The sequence below is a fragment of the Abrus precatorius genome, unplaced genomic scaffold (genome assembly GCF_003935025.1).
Source record: "Abrus precatorius isolate BTA unplaced genomic scaffold, Abrus_2018 Scaffold8, whole genome shotgun sequence".
Lineage (NCBI taxonomy): Eukaryota > Viridiplantae > Streptophyta > Magnoliopsida > Fabales > Fabaceae > Abrus > Abrus precatorius.
In genome coordinates this window covers 14,113,404-14,140,571 of record NW_020874428.1, presented here as the reverse complement: position 1 = coordinate 14,140,571, position 27,168 = coordinate 14,113,404, and the positions used below count along the sequence as shown (strand labels likewise).

General features: G+C 33.7%; 1 protein-coding gene across 2 annotated transcripts; it reads left to right on the top strand.

Annotated features, from left to right (window-relative positions):
- Window positions 1–407: 407 nt before the first annotated feature.
- On the top strand, window positions 408–11,415 carry LOC113847890 (PHD finger protein EHD3-like). Of its 2 annotated transcripts, XM_027477206.1 has the most exons (9): window positions 408–544; window positions 895–1,379; window positions 1,458–1,697; window positions 7,004–7,189; window positions 7,289–7,621; window positions 9,407–9,496; window positions 9,636–9,680; window positions 10,132–11,039; window positions 11,136–11,390. In XM_027477206.1, the coding sequence occupies exons 2-9, from the start codon at window positions 999–1,001 to the stop codon at window positions 11,143–11,145; spliced, it is 2,193 nt and encodes a 730-aa protein (XP_027333007.1). In that variant the 5' UTR covers window positions 408–544; window positions 895–998; the 3' UTR covers window positions 11,146–11,390. The 2 variants fall into 2 exon arrangements, with proteins under 2 accessions (XP_027333007.1, XP_027333006.1); XM_027477205.1 differs by having other exon boundaries at window positions 895–1,697; window positions 11,136–11,415.
- Window positions 11,416–27,168: the final 15,753 nt, after the last annotated feature.

Sequence of the window (27,168 nt, the reverse complement as noted above, 5' to 3'; positions counted from 1 at the left end):
TTTTTTAGTAAAATTATAAAAAAAATTAAAATTATTAATGATGATTTTTGGTTTTTTTAAATATTTTATTATTATTTTAAAAATTACTATAGATGAATTTTGATTTTTAAATTTTTTTAATAATTTTAAAAAAATTACCATTTATGATTTTTATATTTTGTATATTGTTATTGATAATTTTTAAACTTTATTTTCATAATTTTTTAAAAATACCGTATTTCAATGTACATTATTTATAAATACTATACATAAAAATAATAATATGCCTATTTGAGCACAAACCCAAACCCGTACTCAACATTAAAAAAAAGAAAAAACGAAAAAAAGAAGAAAACAAATGACGCGAAAGAGGGTCAGTTGTATTTCAAAACGTTTCATTTCCAAAAATAAAAATAAAAAAATAAAATAAAACTCCAAGAGTCAAGAGAGAGAAGATAGATTGAAGCTTCTTCTGCTACTGCTGCAAGTTGCCAACAACTTCATCACAATCCCAGATTCTTTTCAATTCCCATTACTTATGCCACTTCCTCGAATCTCAGCAACTGTAAGCCGTTCTTCTTCTTCTTCCATTTACTTTCGCTATTTCTATTTCGTTTTCTCAGTAACTAACATCTTCTATTGTCAGAAAAAGAAAAATCAATGATAATAAGGCTTTACGATGCTTAGTTTTTAAGTGTATGTAGCACATTTTTTTGGCACTAAAGCGTCTTGTTGCTTTGTTCATGTTGGTTCATTTGAGTTTTATTTATTTATGTATTTATTTGTGCCTAAACTGAATGCAGCTTAGTGGTTGAAATTGTAGTCGTTTTATTGGTTTGTTTGGTTCTTGTGGGCACTGTGTGGAGTATTTTTAACATTTAGTATATTAATAACTTTGGTGTTTTCGGTTTTCAGCGTTTTTGCTTTGTGAAGTTGGTGAACGACAAGTCTCAGAAATTTTGGATCTGTTTGCAGCGAAACCCTAATTTTGTGTCTTTGGAAAGTGAGGTTTTCTTTTGATGGGAACTGAGGATGGGACTAGCAATGCTGGTCAGGACAGACCAGATCGGAGTTTGGACTTTGAAGCTGTGAATAATGGGGTGGCAATTGAAAGTGGAAGTGGTGGTGTTGAAGGTGAAGAAGTTTGGGTCTTGAAGAATGAAGTTATAAACAAAGGGGTGGTGATTGCTGATGGGAATGGTGTTGCTGTTTGGGTCTCAAAGAACAAAGTTATAAATGATGGTGTGACAATTGCTGATGGGAATGATATTGCTAAAGATGAAGGAATTCAAGGCTTGAAGAATGAAGCTGTAAATATTGGGGTGGCAGTTGCTAATCCAAATGGTATTGCTGAAGGTGGAGAACTTCAGGCCTTAAAAAATGAAGCTGTAAATAATGAGGTGATAATTGCAGATGGGAATGGTGTTGCTAACTGTGGAGAAGTTTGGAGCTCAAAAAATGAAGCTGTAAATAATGAGATGGTAATTACTGATGGGAATGGTGTTGCTAAAGGTGCAGAGGGACGGTGCTTGAAGAATAAAGCAGTAGATAATGGAGTGGCAATTGTACATGGGTTTGGTGTTGCTGAAGAGAACACTAGTGCAATTGAATGTTTTCGAACTTACAAGAGGCGCAAGCGTGTGAAGTCAAGTTCAGAAAACAAAATCCAGAAAGACAGTAGAGAATATGTGGAAGCTGAAAGCCATTTGTCTGACCAGGTTTTCTCTACTGCTTTTATGACATGTGTGCCTGTGGTGGTTCTCTATTGCTTCTTGTTACTTTGCACAAGAGATTTCACATGCTATGTATGACATTTTGTAGAATTGTTTTCTAGCTGCTAGATTTTTAGGTTTGTATAGGAACACATGAAGCTTAGGAAAGAGGCCAGTCAGCTTGTAAGATGCACATTTGCCTATACCTTGTAGTGATGGAATAATTTACAAAAGTGCTGAGATTAAAGGGTATGTTTGTTTTATATGGATTGAGTTGCACTTTGCAATTATTTATAACTGTTTTAGTCATATGAAGGAAAACATGTTGACTGTGGAGAGATATTGATATGAATCCAATAACAACTAGTGATCAAGGATTGATACAACTTAATTTGAATTCTTCAAGAGATTAATTTCAAATTCCAAGTGGGTTCATTACGAGAGCACAAGTTAAAAGGTCAAAGGAAGCTTTAATCCAAGTTCAGGAAATTTGAGCTAAAAATGAAGCTATGGAAGGAGATTTTAGCTATATTCATAATTAATTAAAATAAAGATTGGATCATACTTTATTTGGCATTATTATTTGTAAATTCCATTAGGATTTAATATTGATTCCATTAGGATTGTGATATATTATAATCTGCTTTAATTTATTTGAATCTGTTATTATTAAGATTTATTTCCTCTATTAGGATGGAGATTTTATTATGATATTAAGATTTATTTTAGATTACATTAAGATTTTTTATTACTACAATTTATTTTAAATTATTCGGATTTATTTTGTATTGCATGTTTTTTACAATGTTTTCTTAGAAATAAAAAGTTATTTTAATCAAAATGATGAAGTTAAGTTGAATAAAATTAAAGATTTTTCCTAATTGTGAGAGCTTGGCCTAGGTTCATAGCCAATAACTAATTTGATCTTATAAAAGCAACAAATGACCTATCACTCACATTCTCATCTCTTTTCTTATCAAAGTAATTTGCATTTTTAATATTTTTTTAACCTAGTGATCCATGTAGCCAACCTCACCTAGTGAGATAAGGCTTGGTTGTTGTTGTTGTAGGCTTGTACTTTAAATTTGGGCTTCTACCTAATGTTTTTTAATTGTCTGGACTTGTGCTACTTTTTCTTGATTTCGAGTCTATTATTCTTTTTGCTTGACCTTTTTTTTTGTAATTTGGGCATTTTAATTTTTACTAATTTATTTTTTGGATTTGAACTCTAATCATTGGAGTCAAAATTGCATGCTAACTCGTAGAATTGCACAATTCCACGATCTTCAACCACCATGCCATGCTAGCTCGCAAGCAAGATAAGAGATTTGTAGGATTGTGTGGGATTGCTGTGCAAGAACATAGCATCGGTAGGCATGCGCGATTCTGCCAAGTCCATTTTAACTTGTTTTTTTTTTATTTTTTATCCTGACCTGTTTTAGTGGTGGTGCATGGCGGAGCTGCCTTTGGCCGCCACAAATCTGCCGTAGTGGAGTGTTTTGCTGTGGCATCACAGCTATATTTGCGGCCTTTCGCAGCACAGTAGTGCCCCTAGTGTAAAAATGTTGACTTTCCCTATCTACCTTCAACACAAAGCAATTTTTAGGGTTTTTAAAGGTAACAAAGACTTTTTACCTTTTAAAAATAAGCTGACTTTCCCTTTTTGGAAACTTAAATGACCTTGCTTTAAATTTTTCCAAGGGTAAAAATAGTCTTACCAATTTTTAGAATAGTCTTACCATTTTTCTATCCCCTTACCTATTAGGCGCTCCCTTTTCTCATCTCCCCGTCTCTGTCTATGTTTTGCTTCCCTCATCTTTATATTCATACTATTTATATGTATACATTATACATACAATTTTACAGTCTTACAATCCATGTTTCGATCCTATGAGTTACAATCTTTGACCTCCTTTTCAATTAATCTCAATTTTAACTACCATAGCTCTAATACCATATTAGAATTTTGAATGTAAGCCTGATCCAAGAGTGGGAAAGAGTGACTGGGATTAAGCGCGAATGGCTTACTTATCTAAAATGCCTTAGGTAATTTAATTTAGACTTGAGGTCGTCTTGCTTAATGTCCTTTAAATTGTTAGTGACTCACCAATGTAGGACTTTATTATCTTAACATTTCTTGAGTGGTGCCAATATCTTTTTCTAAACTTGAATATCAAGATGATTTGTTTTTTTTTTTTGTTTCATATTATTATTAGATATTATCTGTCATCAGTTATTCATGGCTGTTTTTACTCTGGCTATATTTGGATGGATGGAGTGGAGTGGTTGGCTTTTTAGCTGCTTCCTTAGACATTTGTTCTAACCTAGGATATCAAGTTTCCGGTGTTTGGTTTCTTTGTTTCTTTCTTATAGTGATTCCTAAATCCACAATAGTGAGTATTTGTAGAAGATTTGTTAAGCTGAGTGATGCATAAGAAGAAACATAAAGCAGAATGCTAATGCTAATGTTACAGAGGAAGATATACCAAATGCTGCTGATGTTAATGTTGAGCTCTTAATTTGTAAATGCTTGTAGGATATAGGATTACTCTCACAGACACAATCTGAATTCAATACATATGCCAAATGTTTGTGTTAGGATCCAATGTCAAGATACGAGATTTGAGTTTCACATTGGAAGTATGAGATTCTAGTGTAAAGTTTACAAGGCCTTGGATTCTTCAACTATAATGACTAGCTTTTGTGGTATGGTTCTCTCAAGATTCTAATCAATTAGACTTGAAAAGTTTGAATTCTATTATATTCCAATACATTATAATTTACGTGATTATATACGATTCTAACCCTAATTTTTACATGAGAGAATATCGTATAATATCTTCTAATAATCTCAAAGATAATAACAAATAATTACAAAAGATAATAACAATACATAAGTACAATAAATCGTAATAATTATAAAATATTCTCAACCTTCTCTTTCAATTTGGTGAATTGATATCTATCATTCCAAGATTGTATGAAAGGTCTTGGAACTGCTTGGCTGCCAGTCCTTTGGTGAACATATCTATTAGTTGATCTCAAAAAGGGGGCATAAGTGGTAGCTATGAGACCACTATTCAGTTTTTGTTTAATGAAATGTTGATCCATATCTATATGGTTTATCCTATCACGTTGGACAGCATTAAGGGCTATGATGACAATGGACTTATTATATTGTCACACTAAAGTTTCATAGGAGTAGTGAGTAGGTTTACATCCCAGTTCTCTAGTCTCCTTGAGAAGATGTAGAACATATTTTCTCTCTGAGATAAATATCCCTTATTTTTTGAGTAGGTCACCTTAATTCTCAGGAAGTACTTTAGTTTTCCTAGATCCCTTTGTCTCAAACTAAGCAACTAGTTTCTCCTTTAACCCTATTTTTCAATTTTATCATCACCTGCAATGATCATATCATCCACATAAATTGGAAAGTGTTAGTTTACCATCTTGGGAGTGTTTTATGAACAGGGTATGATCACTCTGACTTTGCATGTATTCTAAGGACACCATAGCTTGAGTAAATCTCTCAAACCAAGCACAAGGAAACTGCTTAAGCCGATATAGAGTTTTCTTCAATTTTCACACCTTGTTTTCACCATCAATGGTGCCAAACCCTAGGGAAATATCCATATACACTCCCCCCTCTCAGTCTCCATGCAGGAAGACTTTTTTTTTACATCAAATTGGTACAAGTTCCAACCAAATCATGCTGCTAATGAAAGAATAGTTCTTATAGTATTCATTTTTGCCACTAGTGCAAATGTTTCTTCATAGGCCTTTTGCAACAAATCTGACCTTGTACCGATCAAGGCTGCCTTCTAATCAATATTTAATTGCATAGATCTGCTTGCAATTCTCTGTGTTTTTGTCCTTGGGTTGTTATAAATCTCTCAAGTGACATTCCTTTCGAATATGTTCATCTCTTCATTCATGGTTTGAACCTAATTTTCATCCTTTAAGGTGGTTTAATAGATATTGAGAAATTGAATACCTGACACAAGAATGTTTTTCATTTTGAAAAGCAATGGTCAAGTTATTTAGGTTAGAGTTACAATTGTTTAAAGAAACATCTAATAACTTAGGATCAGTGGTATTAGAACTTACTTTTGGTTTGATTGACTGAAGTTGCTGTGGGATCAAATCAGGTTTTTCTCTCCTCTAAGACGCCATGATAGGCGTGCTTGCTTTCGTTAGCTCTAAGTCACTTTCTTCTTTGCTTGAATCAGGAAGTAAGAGCCAATTCCTGCAAATGACTAAGGTTAAGAGGAAGAAACGCAAAGACTCATGAGGACTAATAGACTTAGCTTCCTGATGACTCTCCCTGTGAAGCTAAGGATGGGAGTAAAATGATTGTTCCATTAAAGGTGACATTCATAGAAACATAGAGCCAATGACTCGAAGAGTGATAACATTTATAACCCTTTTTATTTGGAGTATACTTTATGAAAATACACTTAAATGCACCAGGATCCAACTTACCATGATATTGACTATGAATGTGTACAAAGGTAATACAACCAAAGACACAAACCTAAAGACTGTTCATGATGGAAACAGAAGGATGAAAAGTAGAGTTCGATTGGATTAGACTTGAGCCAATCAAAATGTGACTAGGCAACCTGTTGAATAAATAGGCTGGCATTTTATATGGAGCCTTGGATTTATTCAGTGGAGCCAGCTTCTGTTGTACTTTAGTTGTAGGAGGGGGCTAATTAGCTTGTTTCATGATGGAATACTGTGATTCTCAATGATTTTACAAATAATGGTAATATAACATTCAAGATTTTAAGGAGAAAAAGATTCCAATTGTTTGTTTTAAGATGTTTAACACTAACTTGAGGAATGGGTTCAGGAGGGGGATAAATTATTTTCCTTTTTGTAATCATACATTATAAATAATTTGATAAGAGCCTTGGGAGAACCATTACAAAAGCTTGCTGTTACAGCTGGAGAGCTCAATGCCTTACAAACCTCACAGTATAATCTCATTCTTCTAATGTTGGACTCAAGTCCCATAATTAGCAATTGGATCCTAACATAATTTATTTTATTTCATGTAAGCAGTCATGCTGGTGGGGTTCAATTTTATCCAATCATTATTTTGTTTGAATTTGTTATTTTTGTTTTTAGTTACTAGTGTTTGAATTTGACTGAGGGGAAGAGATAAGATTTGGCTGTAATCTAGACTTAGGCTAAACAATATAGCATGTGATGATCCTTGCCTTGGCTCATTTCATATGACATCAAGCACACTAAATACTCTTGGTTTTTCCTACAAAGTTATATTTGAAAATTTCTTTTGATTGCAGGCGGTTAAGAAACTGTATGATTTAGCTGTAGGCAATACTTCAAAAGATTATTCTCATGGACATTGGGGGAATGTTGTACTAAAGCATTTATATCATTCATTAGGCAATGATAATGGTGGCATGGAGTGGTGCATAAGGGAAGCGCTCATCAGTCATCCTAAAACTAATTGTGCCACTATGATGATGGTTGGTACTACAGTTAAAACTACATATATCTTGCTCACATGATCAGTCCTAATTCACTTTTGTTCCTTCCATTTTATTGTACATCTTATTTTTCTGCAGGAAACTTCTAAAATTGACAAGGATGGTAAAGCATGCTCTTCTCAATTTGAGTGTTTGTCTCTTAGATTACAGAGTGAAGCTGATGGGCATGCAAATTTTATGCATAATGAATTTTCTAATGGGTCAGATGGTCGTGGTGCAACTGAGAAGTGTCAGCGTGTACTCTCCAATGTCTTAGCCTCTGAAAAGTTCAGTTCATTATGTAAAGCTCTACTTGAAAATTTCCAAGGAATGAAACCCGAAAGTGTATTTGATTTTAGTGCAATAAACTCAAGGATGAAAGGACAAGCTTATGAACAATCACCTACACTTTTCTTATCAGATGTTCAACAGGTAATGCATAATAATAGCTTCTCCACAGACAATTTTTACATGCCTATATGAATTTACTTAAGAAAGTTGGAAACATTTGGGGATTGTTTGGGAAGGGGGTTTTTGAGGGAAGGGGAGGACAAATTTCTATTTTAAATATATTTTAAATTAATAATTTTTCAAAATAGAAGATATAAAATGGTAGATTAACATAAAATTAATGTACTAATTATATATTTATTATCAATAATGATATAGAATTTAATTTGATTTAAAATTAAAAATATGTCCTTTTCTCTACTCCCTTCCCCTCCAAAAATCTTCTCCCAAACAATCCTTTAGATAACTGAATATGTGGTTTACCTGAGTATCATGATGATGGTATGATATAACCATTATTTATGAATTCCTTATTTTGGCTTGCTCTTTTTCTTCTGGTGAAAATCAGGTTCTTATTTTGGATATATTAATATATGAATAATCAATCAACAATCATGAATCATGATTATTTTTTGCATCCAATGTTTAAGTTTGATTGGCTCTTATCTTTCTCAAAGAGATTCTTTCATTCGAAATAGCACAGCAAAAACTGATTCATATATTGACATAATCATGTAAATAACTTTTATTTTTATGAAAAAACCCTATTTAACCTGGAGAAAGAGTTTCTTGGTTGTTTGCACTTTTTTAAAGACTGCCCTTTTTAAAAATAATTAGAGTGTAAAATTGAGAAAGTTAGTTTTTTTTAAAGGTTTAAATATGTTCAATATTTTTGTGAGATTTTGATTTTAGTTCCTCATAATTTTTGTTTTGGTTTTAGCTTTTTTTTTTTTTTTTAAATTCTGCACTTTTGGTGTCTGTCACTAAATTTAGTGAACAAAAAATTAACGTGGCACAAATATTTGACCTCTGGCAACCTTTTAGTTAGCCACATCAGCAATAGAGAATAAAATTGTTGAATTTAAAATAATCAGGAACTAAATCCAAAGGTAAAAAAAGCATTAGGACAGATGAAAATATTGCAAAAATGCAAAGACCTAAATCTTATGTAAGCCTTTTTGAAACTGTCTACTACAATGCTTGTTATTTACATAAACTGTTGAGTTGACCTGGTTAAGCATAGTACAAACCTAATTCAAGATTTTGTATTTGAGTGCTTTTTGATACCGTCCAAGTCCCCTCCACCTGTTTCTTTTTGGTCGAAAACTTTCCTGCCTAATGACATTATTGTTAATTTCATTCAAAACATAGTTTTCTTTTTTTTTTTTTTTTTTGAAGAACATTTTGCCTTCTGTTGCGTGCGTGCAGGCACTGTTGCACTGATGCTAGTATAATGATACAATCTATACACTGTACAGTACAATAAAGTGTAGAGATGCACCCATGATTTCATTTCCCAAATTTGTTACATCAGAATTGGATATATCAGACCATGCAGAACTAATTAATGAGAGGACCAATGATTTCATTTCCCAGATTTGTTACATCAGAATTGGATATATGCAGACCATGCAGAACTAATTAATGAGAGGAAATAGACCTAGCTAATTAAGGAAAAAATAGGATCCTAAAAATGTTGTCTGATACAGTATTTCCTAAATCAAATAAATTACGAAAAGTCCTATTAACTTGATTGCATCAGAACCATCCATAATCTTCATTGCCTAATGAGACTGTTCATAATCTTCAGTGTCATTTGAGGGTAATTCTTAGAGTGTGCTGGTTAATTTCTTGCCTCTGAGCAGAAAACAGAGGAATTTGATTCCTGATTCTTATTTTATATAATTTAGTCTTATTAATATTTAGGTTTGGAGAAATCTTCAAAATACTGGAAATCAGATTGTTGCTATAGCTAAGAGCCTCTCCAAAATGTCAAAAGCTTCCTTCTGTGAGCAGGTAAAGAAAATTCTTATAATTCTTTGCCAAAGCGCTTAAGTTCCATACTTTTTTCTTTGCTTCTGAATGTTATTCTCTTATTGCCATGTGTTATGTTTTTGCTTGTCTTTTGTAAGCCATTTCTTTTCCTTACTGTCAGATGGGAATTTCAGCACCAAGCCCATTTGAAGATGAAAAACAAGTGGTAAGAGTAAAACAATTTTCTTCTAATAGTTCATGTGCTGATCATGATCATGCATATATCGAGCTCCAGAAATTTCTTCTCTTATTACTGCATGTTTTTCTCTTAAGAGAACAATGAATGAAGAATGGGTTGTGATTGTATGACCAGAGTTTATCTCTTATTATGATAAGTGTAGTTAATTTTTCTTCGGGCATCTACGAATTTGTTGTAAGCAGGCCGGTGAGGGACTGATTTGATTTTTAAGACGTTTATATGTCTTCTAAGTATCTTTCTAGACTTTACAAGCTTTAACTATCAATGATGTACAGGATCTGTTTACACTAGAAAAGCTGTCTTTTATTTTGTTCGATTAGTACCAAATGCACTTTGTTTAACGTGAAATTTGCTTGAGATTTATTAAACTGGTTTTGAGAATTGTTTTCATGTTGTCATGTCAAACAACTCTAACCAGGAATCCAACTCTCACATGAAACTAGAGCGGACAGAAGAATGTGCTACATACAAAATTGGCATTTGTAGGCATTGTGGAGATAAAGCAGACTGGACAAACTGTTTAGTTTGTGATTCGTGTGAGGAGATGTATCATGTGTCCTGTATTGAGCCTGCTGTGAAAGAAATACCCCACAAAAGCTGGTTCTGTGCCAATTGTACTGCTAGTGGAATTGGATCTCGACATGAGAACTGTGTGGTGTGTGAACAGTTGAATGTCCCAAAGACCCTTAACAACATTTCTGGTGAAGAAAGCATCCCTATAAACGAGGACACACTGCATGAATTGGAAGAGAATTCAAATTGTACATATGATAGGGTTGAAGTTTCCGTAGGTGGGAAAAACTCATCTGACTGCAAAATTTGTAAAATGGAGGTGAATGGTGAAAAGATAAAAGTCTGTGGTCACCCTTTCTGCCCCAATCAATACTACCACGTAAGGTGTTTGTCAAGTAAGCAGCTTAAGTCATATGGTAGCTGTTGGTATTGCCCTTCTTGTTTATGTCAAGTTTGCCTCATCGATAAAGATGATGATAAGATTGTACTCTGTGATGGCTGTGATCATGCATACCATATCTACTGTATGAAACCTCCACGAAATTCTATTCCAAGGGGGAAATGGTTGTGCAGAAGATGTGATGCCGGGATCCAAGCAATACGTAAAGCAAGAAAGGCACATGAGTGTAACAAGTGGAAAGCTGGTGTGAATGATTCAAAGCCAAATGATAGTGCTGATAAGAAATGGAGCAACAAGCAAGCCCGGGAAGCAGACAAAGTTGGAGGAATGGACATGCTTTTAACTGCAGCAAATACTCTGAATTTTGAAGAGGACTTGAATGCAATCCAGATTGATTCAAAGAGAACATTAACGTGAGGATGTACATGCTAACTGTTAATAACTAATATTTCATATTTCCTGCATTTGTTTTAGATGGCTGATTTTCTTAGGTTGTAAAACACTGGTAGATTTTGCTGACGTTTGGATACATGGCTTTGGAAAGAAAGGATTATAAAGGTCAAAGAGCAAAGAGCATCAACAGAAACTGTGATAAGTGACATATGCTAGATTTTGCTGGCCAGATACTGTTGTAAACTTGTTATAGATTGATATGAAATTTAATTGGCTGTGTTGCTCCATGTGGAATATAAAAGTTGGATTGTCATTCTTTTAAGCCAATATTTCATTAAATTTGTATGATTGATGTCCAATTACTTGATAATCTAAAGGAATGATTTTTTTATCCATCTAAATTTCAATGTTTCAGTACCAACTTTGCCCAAGCCTTGATTTGCATTCCTGCTGTTGATCTTTTATCCATTCCATGAATGTCATAAACCAGAAAACTAAAAAGCAAGAAACTGTATATTCTTGAAAATGTATTACAGAAAAATGGAATTTACAATGCCCCAGAGTAAATGAACCTTTCCACAACTAACAATGGAAAAACTGAACCATTCTCCTCTTACCCTTTAAAGTATGAAATACAATGTTTAGAAAACACTAATATGAATCTATTACTCCTTGATGTTGCCTTCCTTTGATGTTGTTGAGTTTTTAATATTTTTTCCAACTCTTCTTTTAGCTCTTTCGATGATTGAAAGAAAGTTTCTTTCACCGTGAGACTCCAAAAACAGTGAAAGTAAGAATCTAAATAATAAAAAATATCATAACTTTTACTTGGTAACGGCTCATTTATTTATATACAAAGAGAGAAAATTTTTCTTATAATTATATTTATAATTATATTTCTAATGAATTTATATTTTATATTTAACTATCATCACGTTAAATCATTAATTAGAATTATATTATAAGTTAGATAGACCACTATATAAATTATTAAAATAATTTAATATTAATAACTATCCACTTTGGCACGATGAAATTCTCTAATGTATGGGGATTATTAGGGTACAACCCAATTCTAGTACTTGAGTTCAAAGATTTTTATTGGCCTTGACAATTACGCATATTTATGTACTTTTTACTAATTTTATTAATATTTATGCATATTATTTTTTATTCATTGCAATTATATTTTAAATTTAAAATATAAAAAATTTAAAAATAAACAAAAACAATTTATGTGTAAACATGGCCCATATAAATATGATAGCAAAAACTTTTGGATCACACTCTTTCTCAAGAATACTAACCCTTATGATGTCTTATGCTCTTGTCTTCTATTTGTTGGTCATTACTGGTTGAATCTCCAGGTCAATGTCTTGATTCGTTGTTTGGATGATCTCCATCTTGGTTGATGTTGTTATGCTTATTTTAGATACAAAATGTGCAATCATGGATTAATAAACTATAGAGATTAATCTTGCCGCAACAGTTATATTGGAAAAAAATAATAATATGATATGGCCTAAGAAAAGGGAAAAGAAGAAAAAAGTCAGAGATAGTGTTAAAATGCACTAAGCTGGTTAGGAAAACATCTAAGTCCAATTGATTGACATAATTCTCATTGTTAAAGTTGATTGTCAAGTTGTTTTCTATTTTACTGAAGGACACGTGCATAGTGATCCTTGAGGATGTAACTACCTACCTTGTTCTTTTAGGGGAAGTGTGATTTTGTAGAATAATCAGAATTGTTTTACAATCAATTGATTTTTTTTCTCTTAACTCACTTTTTTTGGATAAACCTTTTCCCACTCTCAAATTTGGAGAAAATTTCTTTTGATTGAAGTGTGACCTTATCATTGGTGCTTTCATTGCTATCTTATGCCTCCCAAAACGGACACGCTCTCAAATGACATCGTTACTTCTCTACATGCAAAATTGGACCAACTTTAGGTCTGCTTTATAGAATTGCATGACTCCTTGCAATCCACTATGGACTCTTACCATGCATTTCTGACCATGATGATTAACATATTCTTGGACAAGGTTGTTGCACTTTTTGATCAGAAAATGTTTCCCCTATCACCTCTTCCCCCCATTCGAGGCTTCCTTTTGTTCTCAAGCACCCCAAACTTCAGTGTGATATGGTTGTTTATTGTGGTGTGTAATGTTATGCTTATTTATCAAATTTGGATTGATTCCATTTGCAATTTTACTAAGTTTTTTCATTGATATTGGAATAAATAACATTGTAGAAGAGAAAATAATAAGACCATTGTAATATGCCAACATAATAACTTTCCAAAAACTAATGTGCAAATTTGTACATCCAAAATAATAGCCTTGCAAGTTATTATGTCATGGGACATACATCCAAAATAAGGACATAATGTTTTGTACATCCTGTGGGATAAAATACATCCAAAATAATGCTGAACTATGCAAAATAACATGCAAACTTTTTGTACAGAATGTGGCATTCGTACATCCAAAATAAAAAGGCCATATTAAAACTAAACTAAGCTAGTTGTATCAGGCATTGTAGCATAAATTAGGTTAGCAACCACAGGTTCAAACTGGCTTGCAGTGATGACTTATGATTGTGATCCATGTTCAGTTTGTGTTGAACCAACTTGTCTTCTCCTTGGTTTATCCCTTCTTCCTTTGGCTCTTTGTATCCCTGTTCTAGCTACTTGGTTTGATGGTTCTTATAGGAAAAAAATTTCAGGTAGGTTGTTAACCAATGACAAAGTTATTAATATAAATAACAAAAAAATTTTTGTTACTATTATAGTTAAATCATGATAGTAACAAGTCCTATTATGTCCAAACTGTAGAGACTTGCTACATTTATTTTAGGAATGTGACCTCCTTAGCCTTACTAGGTTTGGTTCTTCAATAGGATCCTTTCTCCTAAGCTTTTTGGACCTGTTTGGTCCCTTTTTGTATGAGCATGGGAAAATGACATTATCTTCAACCTATGGCCATTTGTTTTGACTATTAATTGGACTAATAACATGTTCATAGGATCTCATATATGCTTTTTCTTTTTATTATAATATTGATGAACATAATCCACTGGATTATCCCATTTATAGGATATTGCAGCACAAACATGTTTACATGTAATGCCAACTGAACTCCAAAAGATATATGAACAACTATGTATATGGAGGTTAACAACAAATTTATGTATAAATAAAGTGTGTGACTTCAAATTTTAGCTCCCCAGCCCATTTAGGAAACCAATTTGCACTATGTTCAACTTCTTTATCAAGCTTTTTCTTAAGTTTAGGCATGATATCCCTTTGCAATTTATTGCTTTTCTCTCATAGAGTAGAAAATCTTCCTATTAAGTACAACCTAATTCAATCTAACATACTTAGTATAGGTTTTTCTATAACTTGCAAAATCTCGCTATTGAAAGCCTCACATAAGTTATTCATGATTACATCACACTTAGGGTATGGACTAAAACAGTGTTTAGACTAACTTTCCTTGGAATTTGTAGGCAACCACTCGTAAGCCTTAAAATGTAGATCTTTGATTTGGCTCATTTCTCCTCCCAAACTTCCAGGTAGGTTGCTTTAGATGCCCCCATCATTAACTGTTTTAACATTGCACCCCTCCAAACTTCTTTTATAGGTTACTGTATAAGTGCCTAACATAGTATCTGTCTTCTACATCTATTAGCAGCTCCTTAAAAACCTGGACTAAACCCTACAAAATACAAAAACAGTGTTAGAATCTAGTCCTTCATTTATTAAATAATTTAAGATTTAGTCCCTATTACATATTGAACATATTATTTAAAAAAGGAAATAATGAAACTTGCCTTTTGTTGGTCAAATATGAAGACATGTATATTAGTTGATTGGTTCCCAATGTCATCTAATAGCAAATTCGAAAACCATCTCCAACTCTCCTTTATTTCTATTTCTACCACATCTACTGCAAGTGGAAAATATTAATCATTTGCATCCCTCGCTACTATAACAAGAAGTTGCCCACCATACTTGGTCTTTAAATGACATCCATCCACACTAATGAATGGTCTACAGCCAAAAAGAAAACATCTTTTACACCCATCCAAACACATGTAAAAGCTACCATACTTTGGTTGTAAAGTGGGTTCTGGTCTAACCAATTCTATCTTACAAGAATTTTCCTGGTTAACTTTCCTTAGTCTTGCACTATAACTCCACAACAGTGTATATTGTTTTGTTGGTTCCCCATCTATTGCTTCCATTGCCATTTTTTTTGCATTAAAAGTTGTCCATTTAAAACATAAGTATTTCTTAGCTCACTTTTGATGTCATTCAGTGTCATTTTGTTATTTATTCTCAGTTTATCCACAATAACCTTTGCAACCCATCTTGTATTGGCATTCTTATTGTCAAATACCCTTACACATGTATGTTTTGAAACATAGGTCTTTAACCTATAGAAACTTATTGTAACACCCTAAAATTAAAAATTTGTACAATATATATTTCATTCTTTATAACTTGAGATAGAATACGAATTTTGTGTATAATGGACTTCATTATAGCAAAATAATGAGTTTTCTATTTAAATAGACATATGTAGATGAAGATTTCAAATTTTTGCAATAGTAATAAAACAACAATAATAAATACTGTAAAGAATAAATAAACATCACAGCCAAAATTTAGTATTCTTCATGGGAAACCTGAATATCCATTCATATATCAATATAAAAATTTACAAACTGTTTGTCAAAATATATGGGACTTAAAATAATATTTTACATAACCAAAATGATTACAACACACACACACACACACACACACACACACACACACACACATATATATATATATATATATATATATATAAGTTCAAGTCCCAAAACAGTCTCCCCTATAACCAAATACTAAAGACCACTCCTAGTCATCAACCTCATGCCAACTCTCTATCTCGACAAAATCCTTCGAATCCATATCATCATTTGAACCCAAGTACCAATCGCCTGAATTAGTGATGACCTCTAAACCAGTGACACGCTCAAATGTCCATCTGGACGGTCTTCTGAGGTGGTAATGGTCGTGATAGGTAAAAAGATAGGTGAGTGCTACTGGAGTTTTAATTGTACCTCTATACATATAGATACATAGAGTCTAATGTATTCTACTCATAAGAAAATCAAAAGGAATACTACAAAAGAAATCAATTCTAACATAATAAAAGTCCTAGGTTCATCCTCTACAAGAACAACAAATTTAAAATAACAAAGTCTTTGATATTCATTAAATACATAATTTAGCATATTATGTACTAAACTATATGTCACACTTCAGAAGAGAAGTAAATTTGACTAGCAAGTGTACTAGTGTTGATGTAGCAAGTTATAAAAATGATAGAACTGTGTTAGAGTCCCACGTATCGATCTCAGGGAATAAAAGTATTCAATTACCACTTCACAAAGCCACAATTAGTTGAGCTTCACGAATTTCAAAGAGTATTTGGAATTAGAATTGACAAATATTGAAAGCAGAAGAAAAACAAAACAATGAATATGTAAATGTGTGATGAATAGATGTGAAAGAGAGCTAGGGAATTGTTTCACCAAAACTTCAATGTTGAATCAATAAGGATCTGAACTTTCAAGTAATTAGAAAGAATGACAATCAGTTTCACGTTTTATTATTTAGAGGTTAATTCCTTAACTCAGTGAACCTAACATTCAATCAAATCACTCTAATTCCTTAGATCTGGTTCAATTCAATGTTGGTTTAAGTAAGAGAAACCATAAGATTGCAGAATCAAGTTATCCTATCCCTAAGACATCTATAATCTTGGTAATTGATTCAGATCTAAAGGACAAATTCAATTTCCATTTACAAAAGTTCCTCTGTAATGAGTTAATCAAACTTCCATTCAATCACTATGTAAAGTACAAAATCAATCCATTCCAATACTTGAAATCCAGATCTAGAATCAATTCAACACGTTTGTTTTGAATCCACAATCCCTAATTATGAAGAAATTACACAGCCATTACAACAGAGAAAGAAAAAGAAAAAGAAGAGGAGAAGGAACGCAGAAGAGCCATCTTCAATCGATCTTCAATTTGATTCCTCTAGGTTGAAGCTCGATGTTCGTCCCCAATCTCTCTTTTAGACTCTCTCCACACCAAAGAACTAAGTAGAAATGAAAAATGAACAAAAGATTAAAAAATCTGAGCATTTCTGCAATTTATAGATTTTTCCGCCTCTGCGTGTTATCACTTTGCTTCACAAGAGTAACCACGCAGAGGCTTATATGGTGTTTTGGAAGATTGGAATGATCACTTTCATTCATAAAAGTGGCAACGCTAAAGGTCGAGTTATGCACGTGTTCACTTTCATGAGTAAAAGTGGCCACGCGCAAGTTGCCAAGTTGAAGTTTCTCTGGAATGTTCACTTTCGTTGGTAAGAGTGATATTGCGCTCTTTGTTGTGAATGAGTTCCTTTGGAACACTCACTTTCGCCAGAGAAAGTGATAACGCACATCATGAAATGTTTGGAACTTCTCTGGAACGCTCACTTTCACCAGCAAAAATGACAACGCATATTGTGTTCTTTTGAGAAACGCTCTGGAACACTCACTTTCATTGATAATAGTGACCACGCCCAGCTCAAACTCCATAAACCTTGTTCTTTGAGTCCAAACTTGCTACTTTTCTTCTATCTTTCCATTGACCTTCCATCTTCATGAACTTTACTTAGAATTTTCTACAAAAACATACTTGAATTATTAATTTCTACACAAAAAAATTCACAAATGCTAAAATAACTATTTATTTAAGGAAAATTTTCAATCATTCTATTTTTATGAGTTTTTCTGCTTTTTCTAACATATTTTCCTTATCAGATGGATTAAAACTACATTAAAATACTAGTAAAAATATAGATTCATCACTATATACCAATCTAACTCTTTCCTGAGGCTTCGTCATCTGATTTTCTTAAAAATATTTGTAAGGATAAGCTTTTATTCTATCATTTACAAAACATATATTACAAAATCATATCTTATAATATAAATACAATATATTTAGTTTCACACTAAATTTATTTTATAATCTTATTCACACATACACCATTCATAATTTATTATTCATTATCCATTTTCTCCTTTCAATATGCACTCCCAATACATTGTGATCATAAATATCGACGCCTTCAACATTTCTTGAGGTCTTACTTAACTAGAAAAATAGTCGCTGGTTAACCCATGCACACGGATACAATATGTACAATAATCTGACCCCTTAGCAAAGGCATAGTCAGAAGTCTAGTCAAGAAACGAGTGTGAGGCCATGTGACGCATTCGCTCTCTAAAAGAGTGTGTACACATACGCGAATGCTATTCACCACCCTACATTTCTCTCAAATTTTTATTGTCTCCGGACTTTATACCCCTAGTGTATCTTTGTAACTATTCATACTAGATTCAATCTATATTCGACTCTTAAAGTCATTCTCAGAGTTATCTTTTTTCCACTCATAAGATCGTGCTTAGTAAAGTACTTCTAGACTAATTTCATTTCAATCCATTCCACTTATACACTTATTAATTTAGTTACGACTATTAAATCCTTTCAGATCAATATCACTTCATCTAGACATATTTCATAAAATCACATCATAATCATTCAGCAAATTTAATCATATTTCACATTAAATACTCATCATATAATATATATATATATATACCAATCATTTAGTCTAAACAACCAATCAACCCAAACAATCAAACAAACATCTTTTCATTCATTATTCATACAATAGCTATCTTAACCACATATTCTCATAAAATGTTCATACAACAGTGCTCTAAGAGCACAAAATATATACTGTAGTATAATGATAAAATAGAGCCCTTTTTATCTCAAAGATGCTTTCACAAAGGGATATTGAAAAGGATCAAAGGTCAGTTATAGAAGTTCTCCTGAATTCGAAGAGATATCCATAAGAAACAAAAACATGAAAAAGGATCAAAGAAAACAACGTTTTATTTGGAGAAATTTACTTGGAGTCGTTTAGATTCAATGTCCAAGCTTGGATTTGAAGAGAAATCAGAGTTTCTAAGACTTTTATCTAGATAATAGAAGAGAGAGTTTAGAAAAAACTAAGGGAGGGACGTGAGTTTAGAATGAAATAAAATTTTCATGCTGAAAATCTCTTAAATACCCCCCAGCCCCGCTCGTTCTCGCCTGAACGACGGGTTTCTTGCCTGAGCGACATATGCAGATAGTGGTTTCGCCCATTATTTTTTGATATGCTCGCTTGAGTGAGCTCTATCTCGCTTGAGCGAGATAGCGTCTAGAGAGCATGATATTTCTCCTATGAATCCTCGCCTGAGCAACCTATCTCACCTGGGCGAGATCCCATTTTATCTGAGTGAGATTACTCTCCCCTGGGCGAGGTGACAATTGTGCTGAATTTATTCTATTTTGCTTGAGCGAGATAGCCCTGCAACATTGTATTCCTGCACGCTCAGTCTCGCCTAAGCGAGATTTACCTCGCCTAAGCAAGATCTCCTACATCAAAATTCTTCCAAAAATCCTTTATACTCTCTTCTAAATGCACTCTAATACTACTTAATATTAAACAAAACATAAATTACCGAAAAATGAAAAGAGGATGTTACACTTATGGTCCCAACTTTGCTAACAAATGCAATCTAGTCACAACTTGAACTATGACACCTAAACTTGTATCTGTTGTCATCATTCTTCATAAATGTAATTTGTCGACCATTCAAAATAAAGTGTTCCATAATTTCATTCTTAAATTGTTTTATTGAAGTGAATTCCATTCCCAAATGGAACTGAAAATCTTTCTACATGTTTTCAAGTTGAAATGCTTCATAGTGATGATTGTTACTATCTGAACCAACCTCACATTGCAACTGATCACTTAGATATTTTTCATCTGTGTTACTCTCAGGAGGCCTAAAATCTGGCACAAGCTCAGGTTCAGGCCTGTCCTTGTTTTCCTTATAATTAGGCCCAGATTTTCCCCTCCACATCACCCATCCCTTCTAATCCACCATCAACATCAGTCATCCCTCCAACTCCACCCTTTGCATAATCACCCTCTGCATCATGCCCCTTTACATCAAACCCTTCTCCATTAGACCCTTCTGTATTACCCATTTATTGAGTTCCACCTTTACAATAGGCATTGCAATAACTCCACCCTCTATATTACCCATGTTTTTAGCTCCACCCTCTATATTCGTCAATTTAAGTATTATACCACATTTTCTAACTATATGCTCCACATATAGGTGCACTTTACATTTCTCCTTCAAGGCATAATTAGCCATTTTCAAAGTCTGATCATCCCATGTAATTCCTCTTAAACCATAATCAAACTCAAAATAGGCATCTTCCACCATATCAAAAAGTCCCTTTTATACCCAAAGTCTCTCACAACGGACAACAACTCAAAGTATGACCACTTATCAATGTCAATGTTCCGCACCACATCAACTTCTCCTCCTACATATCTTACATTCAGTTCATCTAAAAATTTACCCCCATAGTGTATTACCAAGTTAAAAGTCATCTCTACAATTGCAATATAAGTAAAAAAATTTAACCCATTACATTTAACATACAAATAAAGTTAACGAAAACTTATTAAATAACTACCCCACCAACACGTTTAATATTGGAACAATAAAATAGGGTTTTCAATGACATGTTATCTTATTCCATGTTCCACACACTCTCCTTTGTGGGCACAACCTTCACAGCTTGTAAACAACCTTCCGATTTGGACGCAGATGCTAGCTGTATAACAGAAGCCTCTCATTCAATCAAACCCCATGCATGAAAGTGATATTCTTCAACATGAGTGTCCCTTTCTATTTAAACTAGGGGTTATTCATATGCTCAACATGTGTTTTCTTCAAAATTACTCAATTTTTCCACTCTAGCAACCATGGTTCCACTTAGGTAGTGATTTAGCGTCGAGATAGTCACGTGAAGTTTAACAGAGAGAGGGTTAACAGTAAGGTCTAAATCCTAATTTTCTAACTTTGCAGGGACTAAATTCTAATAAAAAATTTATAGGAACTTATCACAAAATGACCAACATTTATAGGAACCAAAAGCATAATTAAACCAACATTAAATTAAGAATGCTAATTTTGCAGTAATTACATTGAGATTAAGTTTGATAATTGAGAAGCATTGTAATTTGAATCCAATGAAAAATTTTAGGTTAGATTTGTTAATTAGTGAACTGATCAATTACTTGAATTTTATCTAATTCAATTTTTAATTTTGTTCGATCAAATCAAATTGAAAATTCCCCTGATTTTGAACATAATGCATGAAAGTGTTTATATTCAACCAATATCTAATGATCCTTAGGAACACGGCCTAGGTTAGGTTAAATTAGTTACTGCATTTAATTTCTCATTATTTTGATTGATTACAACATCGTTCAATCCTTATGTTGCAGTCTTTGAGTCTCCTCTATCCCTTCCTCTAACTTTTGTGCCTTTCCATTATATTCCACCATAACCATCTTATGCTTCCGCCACACCACCTCATTTGCACCTTCTACAGGCATATTACTGTCACCAGCTCCTCTCTGTATCGCCAATGTCTGCTACTTCGACTTCTGACTCACTTCCAGTGCCACTCACCATCTCTCCTCTAGGCTTGGCTCTTGAGACTAAACTTCTCATTGCTCTTTGTAAAGTTATACGCTCTACTCATAATCCCTTTCCTCATTATGTTTCTATGAGTTATCATCAATTGTCCTCTTCTTATTATACTTGTTTGTCTTCCTTGTCCTTTGTTTCTATTCCTCAATCCACAGGTGATACTCTTTCATATCTCAATTAGAAACAAGCGATGATTTATGAAATGTGTGTTCTTCATAATAATGGTACTTAGAACTTTGTTCCTCTTCCTCTTAGGAAGTCTCTTGTTGGTTGCAGGTGGATATATACGGTCAAGGTTGGTCTTGATAATAAGATCAATCACCTTAAGGCCAATTTGGTGGCCAAAGATTATACATAGATATTTGGTTTGGACTACAATGACCTTTTCTCCCTAGTAGCCAAAATGATATTTGTCTGGCTACTCATATGTATGACTGTTATTTGACATTAGCCTTTTTTTCAACTTGGTACTTCCTTCTTGATGATCTTGAAAAAGAAGTTTATATGGAGTAACTTCTTGGATATGTTGCTCAAGGGGAGAGTTGATAAGTGTAAACCACCCATCACCAGGGTGTACACTTGCAAACAACAAGCAAGAGAAGCAACAATCCTGGACCACCACCAGCAAGGCCCACAACACCAAAAGGATACAAATCGCCAAACAGTCACAACCATTCTGAATAATTATGTTGATTAGGAATGGATGTTAGATGCAGTATATATAGAAGTAAACCAGATTAGGAAAGGCGCGCTGGAAATTAGGAAGAATCTGAATTGTGGAGAGACAGGCTCTCAAAAACCTGTGTTGTAAAATATCTCAGATTTTCTATTTAAATTTTTGCTTTAACTTTTCAATTCTGTTCCATTTTTTCTGTCCCTTATCAATTTGGTATCAAAGCACCAATTAGGTGTTTTGCTTCCAACAATGGTGACAATTCAATCTAATTCTAACAATTCAGACACAATGGAGAAAATTTTGGAAATATTGATGGCAGACCAACAAAATCGAGATGCAGAATGACAACAACTTGAACTAGGTTTTGCGTGCCGAGAAGCCAAGGTGGAAAATTTGTCCAAGCATTCAGAAGATGACACACCCAAAGGTTCCGTCAATGGAGAAGAGACACCCAAGGACCACACCAAAGAAGGAAAAACAGAACAATGTAGAAAATTGGAAATCCTAATATATGATGGAGAATCCGATGCTTATAGTTGGATAAATAAATTGGAACGCTTCTTTCAAATGAGAGATATCCTAGAAAAAGAAAAAATTCAGGCAGTTATGGTGGCACTAGATGGAAAGGCGTTATCTTGGTTCCAATGGTGGGAGACTTGCAATTCTGATATCGGATAGGGAGATCTCAAACTTGCCATTCTTGAAAGGTTCCAAACTTCAACCACTCTCAACCTATTTGCTGCCCTCTTTGCACTTAAACAAGAAGAAAATATGGGATATTATGTTGAGCAATTCGAAAGGTTTGCAGGTATGCAAAAAATGTTGGTGAAGAACATTTAAAGGACATTTTTGTGAATGGATTAAAGGAAGGCATTGGGGCAAAATTAAACACCATGAACCCCCCACTTTATCAATCATGGTTAAGAAGGCATTAATGATCGACCAAAAAGATAGAAGAATTTGGAAAGTGGGACTGAATGTTATTTCAAACTCAAATCCAAAATTCAACACCTCTTACTCAAGTCCATCCTATACAAAGACAATTATTTATGATATTAGTCGAAAAGGTGGAGGAAAAATTAATGACCCTTCTAATTCTTTTGTTGGCAGTACATTTGTGAATAAACCAGATAACAACAACCGACCCAAAGGATTTCAACGATTAACCGAAGCAGAACTTTAAGAGAAGAGGAAGAAAGGAGAATGTTTTCGCTGTGAAGAAAAATGGAGCACCTCTCATGTATGCAAAAATAAATAACTTCAGATAATGTTAGTAACAGATAAAGATGGCATTAAAGACTACAAAGAGGAACCCGAACCAGAAATTGGTGAAACGCCCTAACTATCCATGAATAGTATCATGGGGTTTACTTCCCGCTGATCCTTGAAGGTTTGGGGAAATATTTATGACCATAAAGTTGTAGAATTGATAGATTGCGGCTTCACCCACAACTTCATTTCCAAGGAACTAGTAGAAAAATTACAATTAAAGTGGATGACACTTGTTACAAAATTAAATGTAAGGGAGTATGCAAAGAAGTTCCCTTGAAAGTGCAAGAAGTACAGGTGCAACAACAATTCTTCTTGTTTGGCCTCAGAGGTGTGGATGTTGTTTTAGGTATGGAATGGTTAGCAAGCCTGGGAGAAATTAGAGCCAACTTTGAACAACTAACACTAGCCCTCAAGATTGATGGCAGAAAGGTGATTTTAAAGTGAGAACCAGAACTTTCAAAGAAAGACACCTCACTGAATTCTATGTTGAAAGCTTTGCAATAGGGAGAAGGGTTTCTTATCAACTATCATCACATTCAAACAGAGATAGATTGGAAGGATTTAATTCCATCAGAATTAAAAGATGTCCTACATGATTTCCCCTCCATTTTTTAACCCCCAGGAGAACTTCCTCCTCAATGATGTCAGGATCATGCCATTCACCTCAAAGAAGCAGCCCAAATACCGAATATCAAACCATATAGGTATCCTCACTATTAGAAAATAGAAACTGAAAAATTGGTTGCTGAAATGTTAAAAGCAGGAATCATTTGTCCATCTACGAGTCCTTATTCCAGTCCTGTCATACTAGTCAGAAAAAAAGACAGCAATTGGCGATTTTGTATAGATTACAAGGCCTTGAAAAAAATTACCATTCCCGATAAATTTTCCATCCCCGTAATTAAGGAGTTGTTGGACGAGATAGGAGGGGCTAGAGTCTTTTCAAAACTGGCTTTAAGATCCGGATACCACCAAATCAGAATGAAGGAAGATGACATTGCAAAAACCGCTTTCCGCACATGTGAAGGTCACTATGAATTTTTGGTACTTCCGTTAGGACTTACTAATGCACCTCCTTCGTTTCAATCATTAATGAATGAAGTTTTAAGGCCAGTACTCTAGAAATACATTTTAGCATTCTTCGATGATATACTAATACACAGCCCTTCCATGGAAGAACACAAGTAACACCTGCAAAATGTATTGACATTATTGCAACAAAGTGAATTGAAGATCAATGACAAGAAGTGCTCATTTGGCCAAGAAAACTTGGAATATCTAGGAAATACTATTTCTGCTAAAGGAGTATCCGCGTATCCTAAGAAGTTGGAAGCAATGACGCTATGGCCTACACCCAAGAATGTCACCAGCTTAAGAGACTCTTAGGCCTGACCAATTATTACAGGAGGTTCGTTCATAATTATGGAAGAATAGCAAGGCCATTGACTAACCTGTTATAGAAAAATGCCTTCCAATGGAATCTAGAGGCACAAAATGCCTTCGAACAACTTAAGCAAGCAATGATCAGATTGCCTACATTAGTAGTACCTGACTTTTCAAAGCCTTTTGTGATTGAAACTGATGCTTGTGTAATCGAATTAGGGGCTATTCTAATGCAAAAAGGAAGACCCATAGCCTTTTGGCGCACTACCATATCCGAAAGCAACTAGAGAAAATCAGTGTATGATTGCGAGTTGCTGGCAGTCGTGAAAGCAGTCCAGAAATGGCGACACTACTTGTTGAGAAACCATTTTATTATTAAAACTGAACAAAAAAGTTTGAAATTTTTGACAAATCAGAATATTGTCGGCGAGGAACAATACAAATGGATTTCCAAATTGGCAAGATATGATTTTGAAATTTAGTACAAGCCAGGAAAGGAAAACTTTGCCGCCGATCCGTTGTCTAGGAGAAGTTCCTATCGTGCCATGACAATCTTACAAATACAGGAGTTTGAAGAATGGGCTAAAGGGACCAAACAAGATGATAAGTTACAGAAAATCATGCAAGACTTGATGATCGATACAGCATCTCATACTGGCTATACTTTGCGGGATCAGAAGTTATTTTACAAGGAGAAATTGGTGTTGTCCAAATCTTCCTCGCAAATTTTAATCATTTTAAAAGAATTTCATTCATCCTTGATAGGAGGATAACGTCCAACACATCTTCATCAATTCTTGTTCCTTGTTTCTAGATTTGGTACTTTTCTTTTATTTTTCTCTCTTAATCCTCAACCTTATGATCTCAACTCAGAGTTTCCTACAAAATAGGTTTTAGTTAGTACTTTTTACATAGAAAATTCACAAAATCTAAACAATTAAACTATTTAGAAATAAATTGAACATTCTATTATTTTTATGAGTTTTTCAACTCTTTCCATCATATTTTTCATATCAAATGTATTAAAAACTAAAGTAAAATACTAGTAAAATCTGCATTTATCACTACCCCAAACTTAGATTTTTTGCTTGTCCTCAAGCAAACCAAAACACATCAAGGGGGATTCAATGCATCATCAAAACAACAATGAAAATCTTTTTACACAGACTTTATTTTCTGTTTGTACAGATTTCTTCATTCCACATCATTCCTTCCAATTATCCTTTCAACAAATCATTCATGCATTCAGTCACAATGAAAGTCACACAAAGAATTCTTTTTATCCAAAATCTTACAAATTTGAGTTAATGAACAGCAAAGCTACATGTGAAACATCAATGAAAGATATCATTACCACTCACAACAAAGTGTTTCTCTCTCACTCATAAGTGTTTAAGGTGAGTGCTTACCCTCAAGATCATCAATTTTACCTCACCCTACCATATGTTTGCCCATATTCTCAATTTCCTTTGCTTAATACAGTCAATCACACATCTAGAGGACTTTTTTCAGGTTATAATAGGGCTAAGGTTAAGGTAAGTATTGAACAAAATGGGAAACAATACATGCAAATCCAAAAGAAAAGAGACATTTTGAGTGAATGAACTTAAAACTAGCATGGAACTGCATTATTTTTCAATAATTCCCTCAATTATGAAGCAAACAGAATTTTTTTTCAGATCACAACAATGTTCATTCATGCAACAGTATTTCTAATTTTCTTTTCATATAGCAATTTTTTTTTTCTGCAGCACTTTGCTGCATATCTTTCTTTTGAACTCAACTTTTTCTGCAACACTTTGCTTTTTTCTGCAGCATTTTACTGTATATCTTTCTTTTGAACTCACAACTTTTTCTATTTATTTCTTTCCTTTTGAAACCAAAATTTAGATAGCTTTGCTATTCTCCACCCCAAATTAGAACATTACTTGTCCTCAAGCAAATAAAATCTGAATGCCACCCCAAACTTAGTTTTAAACTCATCCTTGATTAGACTCAATATGCCTCTTTTTCTTTGGATCGTAAAATTGGTTTTTCATCAAGGCTTGTAATGAGGGAAAATCAAGAAAGGGATATTAAGCTCAAAGGGGTGAACTAGGACATTCAAGCACAAAGGGAGGTTCATTTAG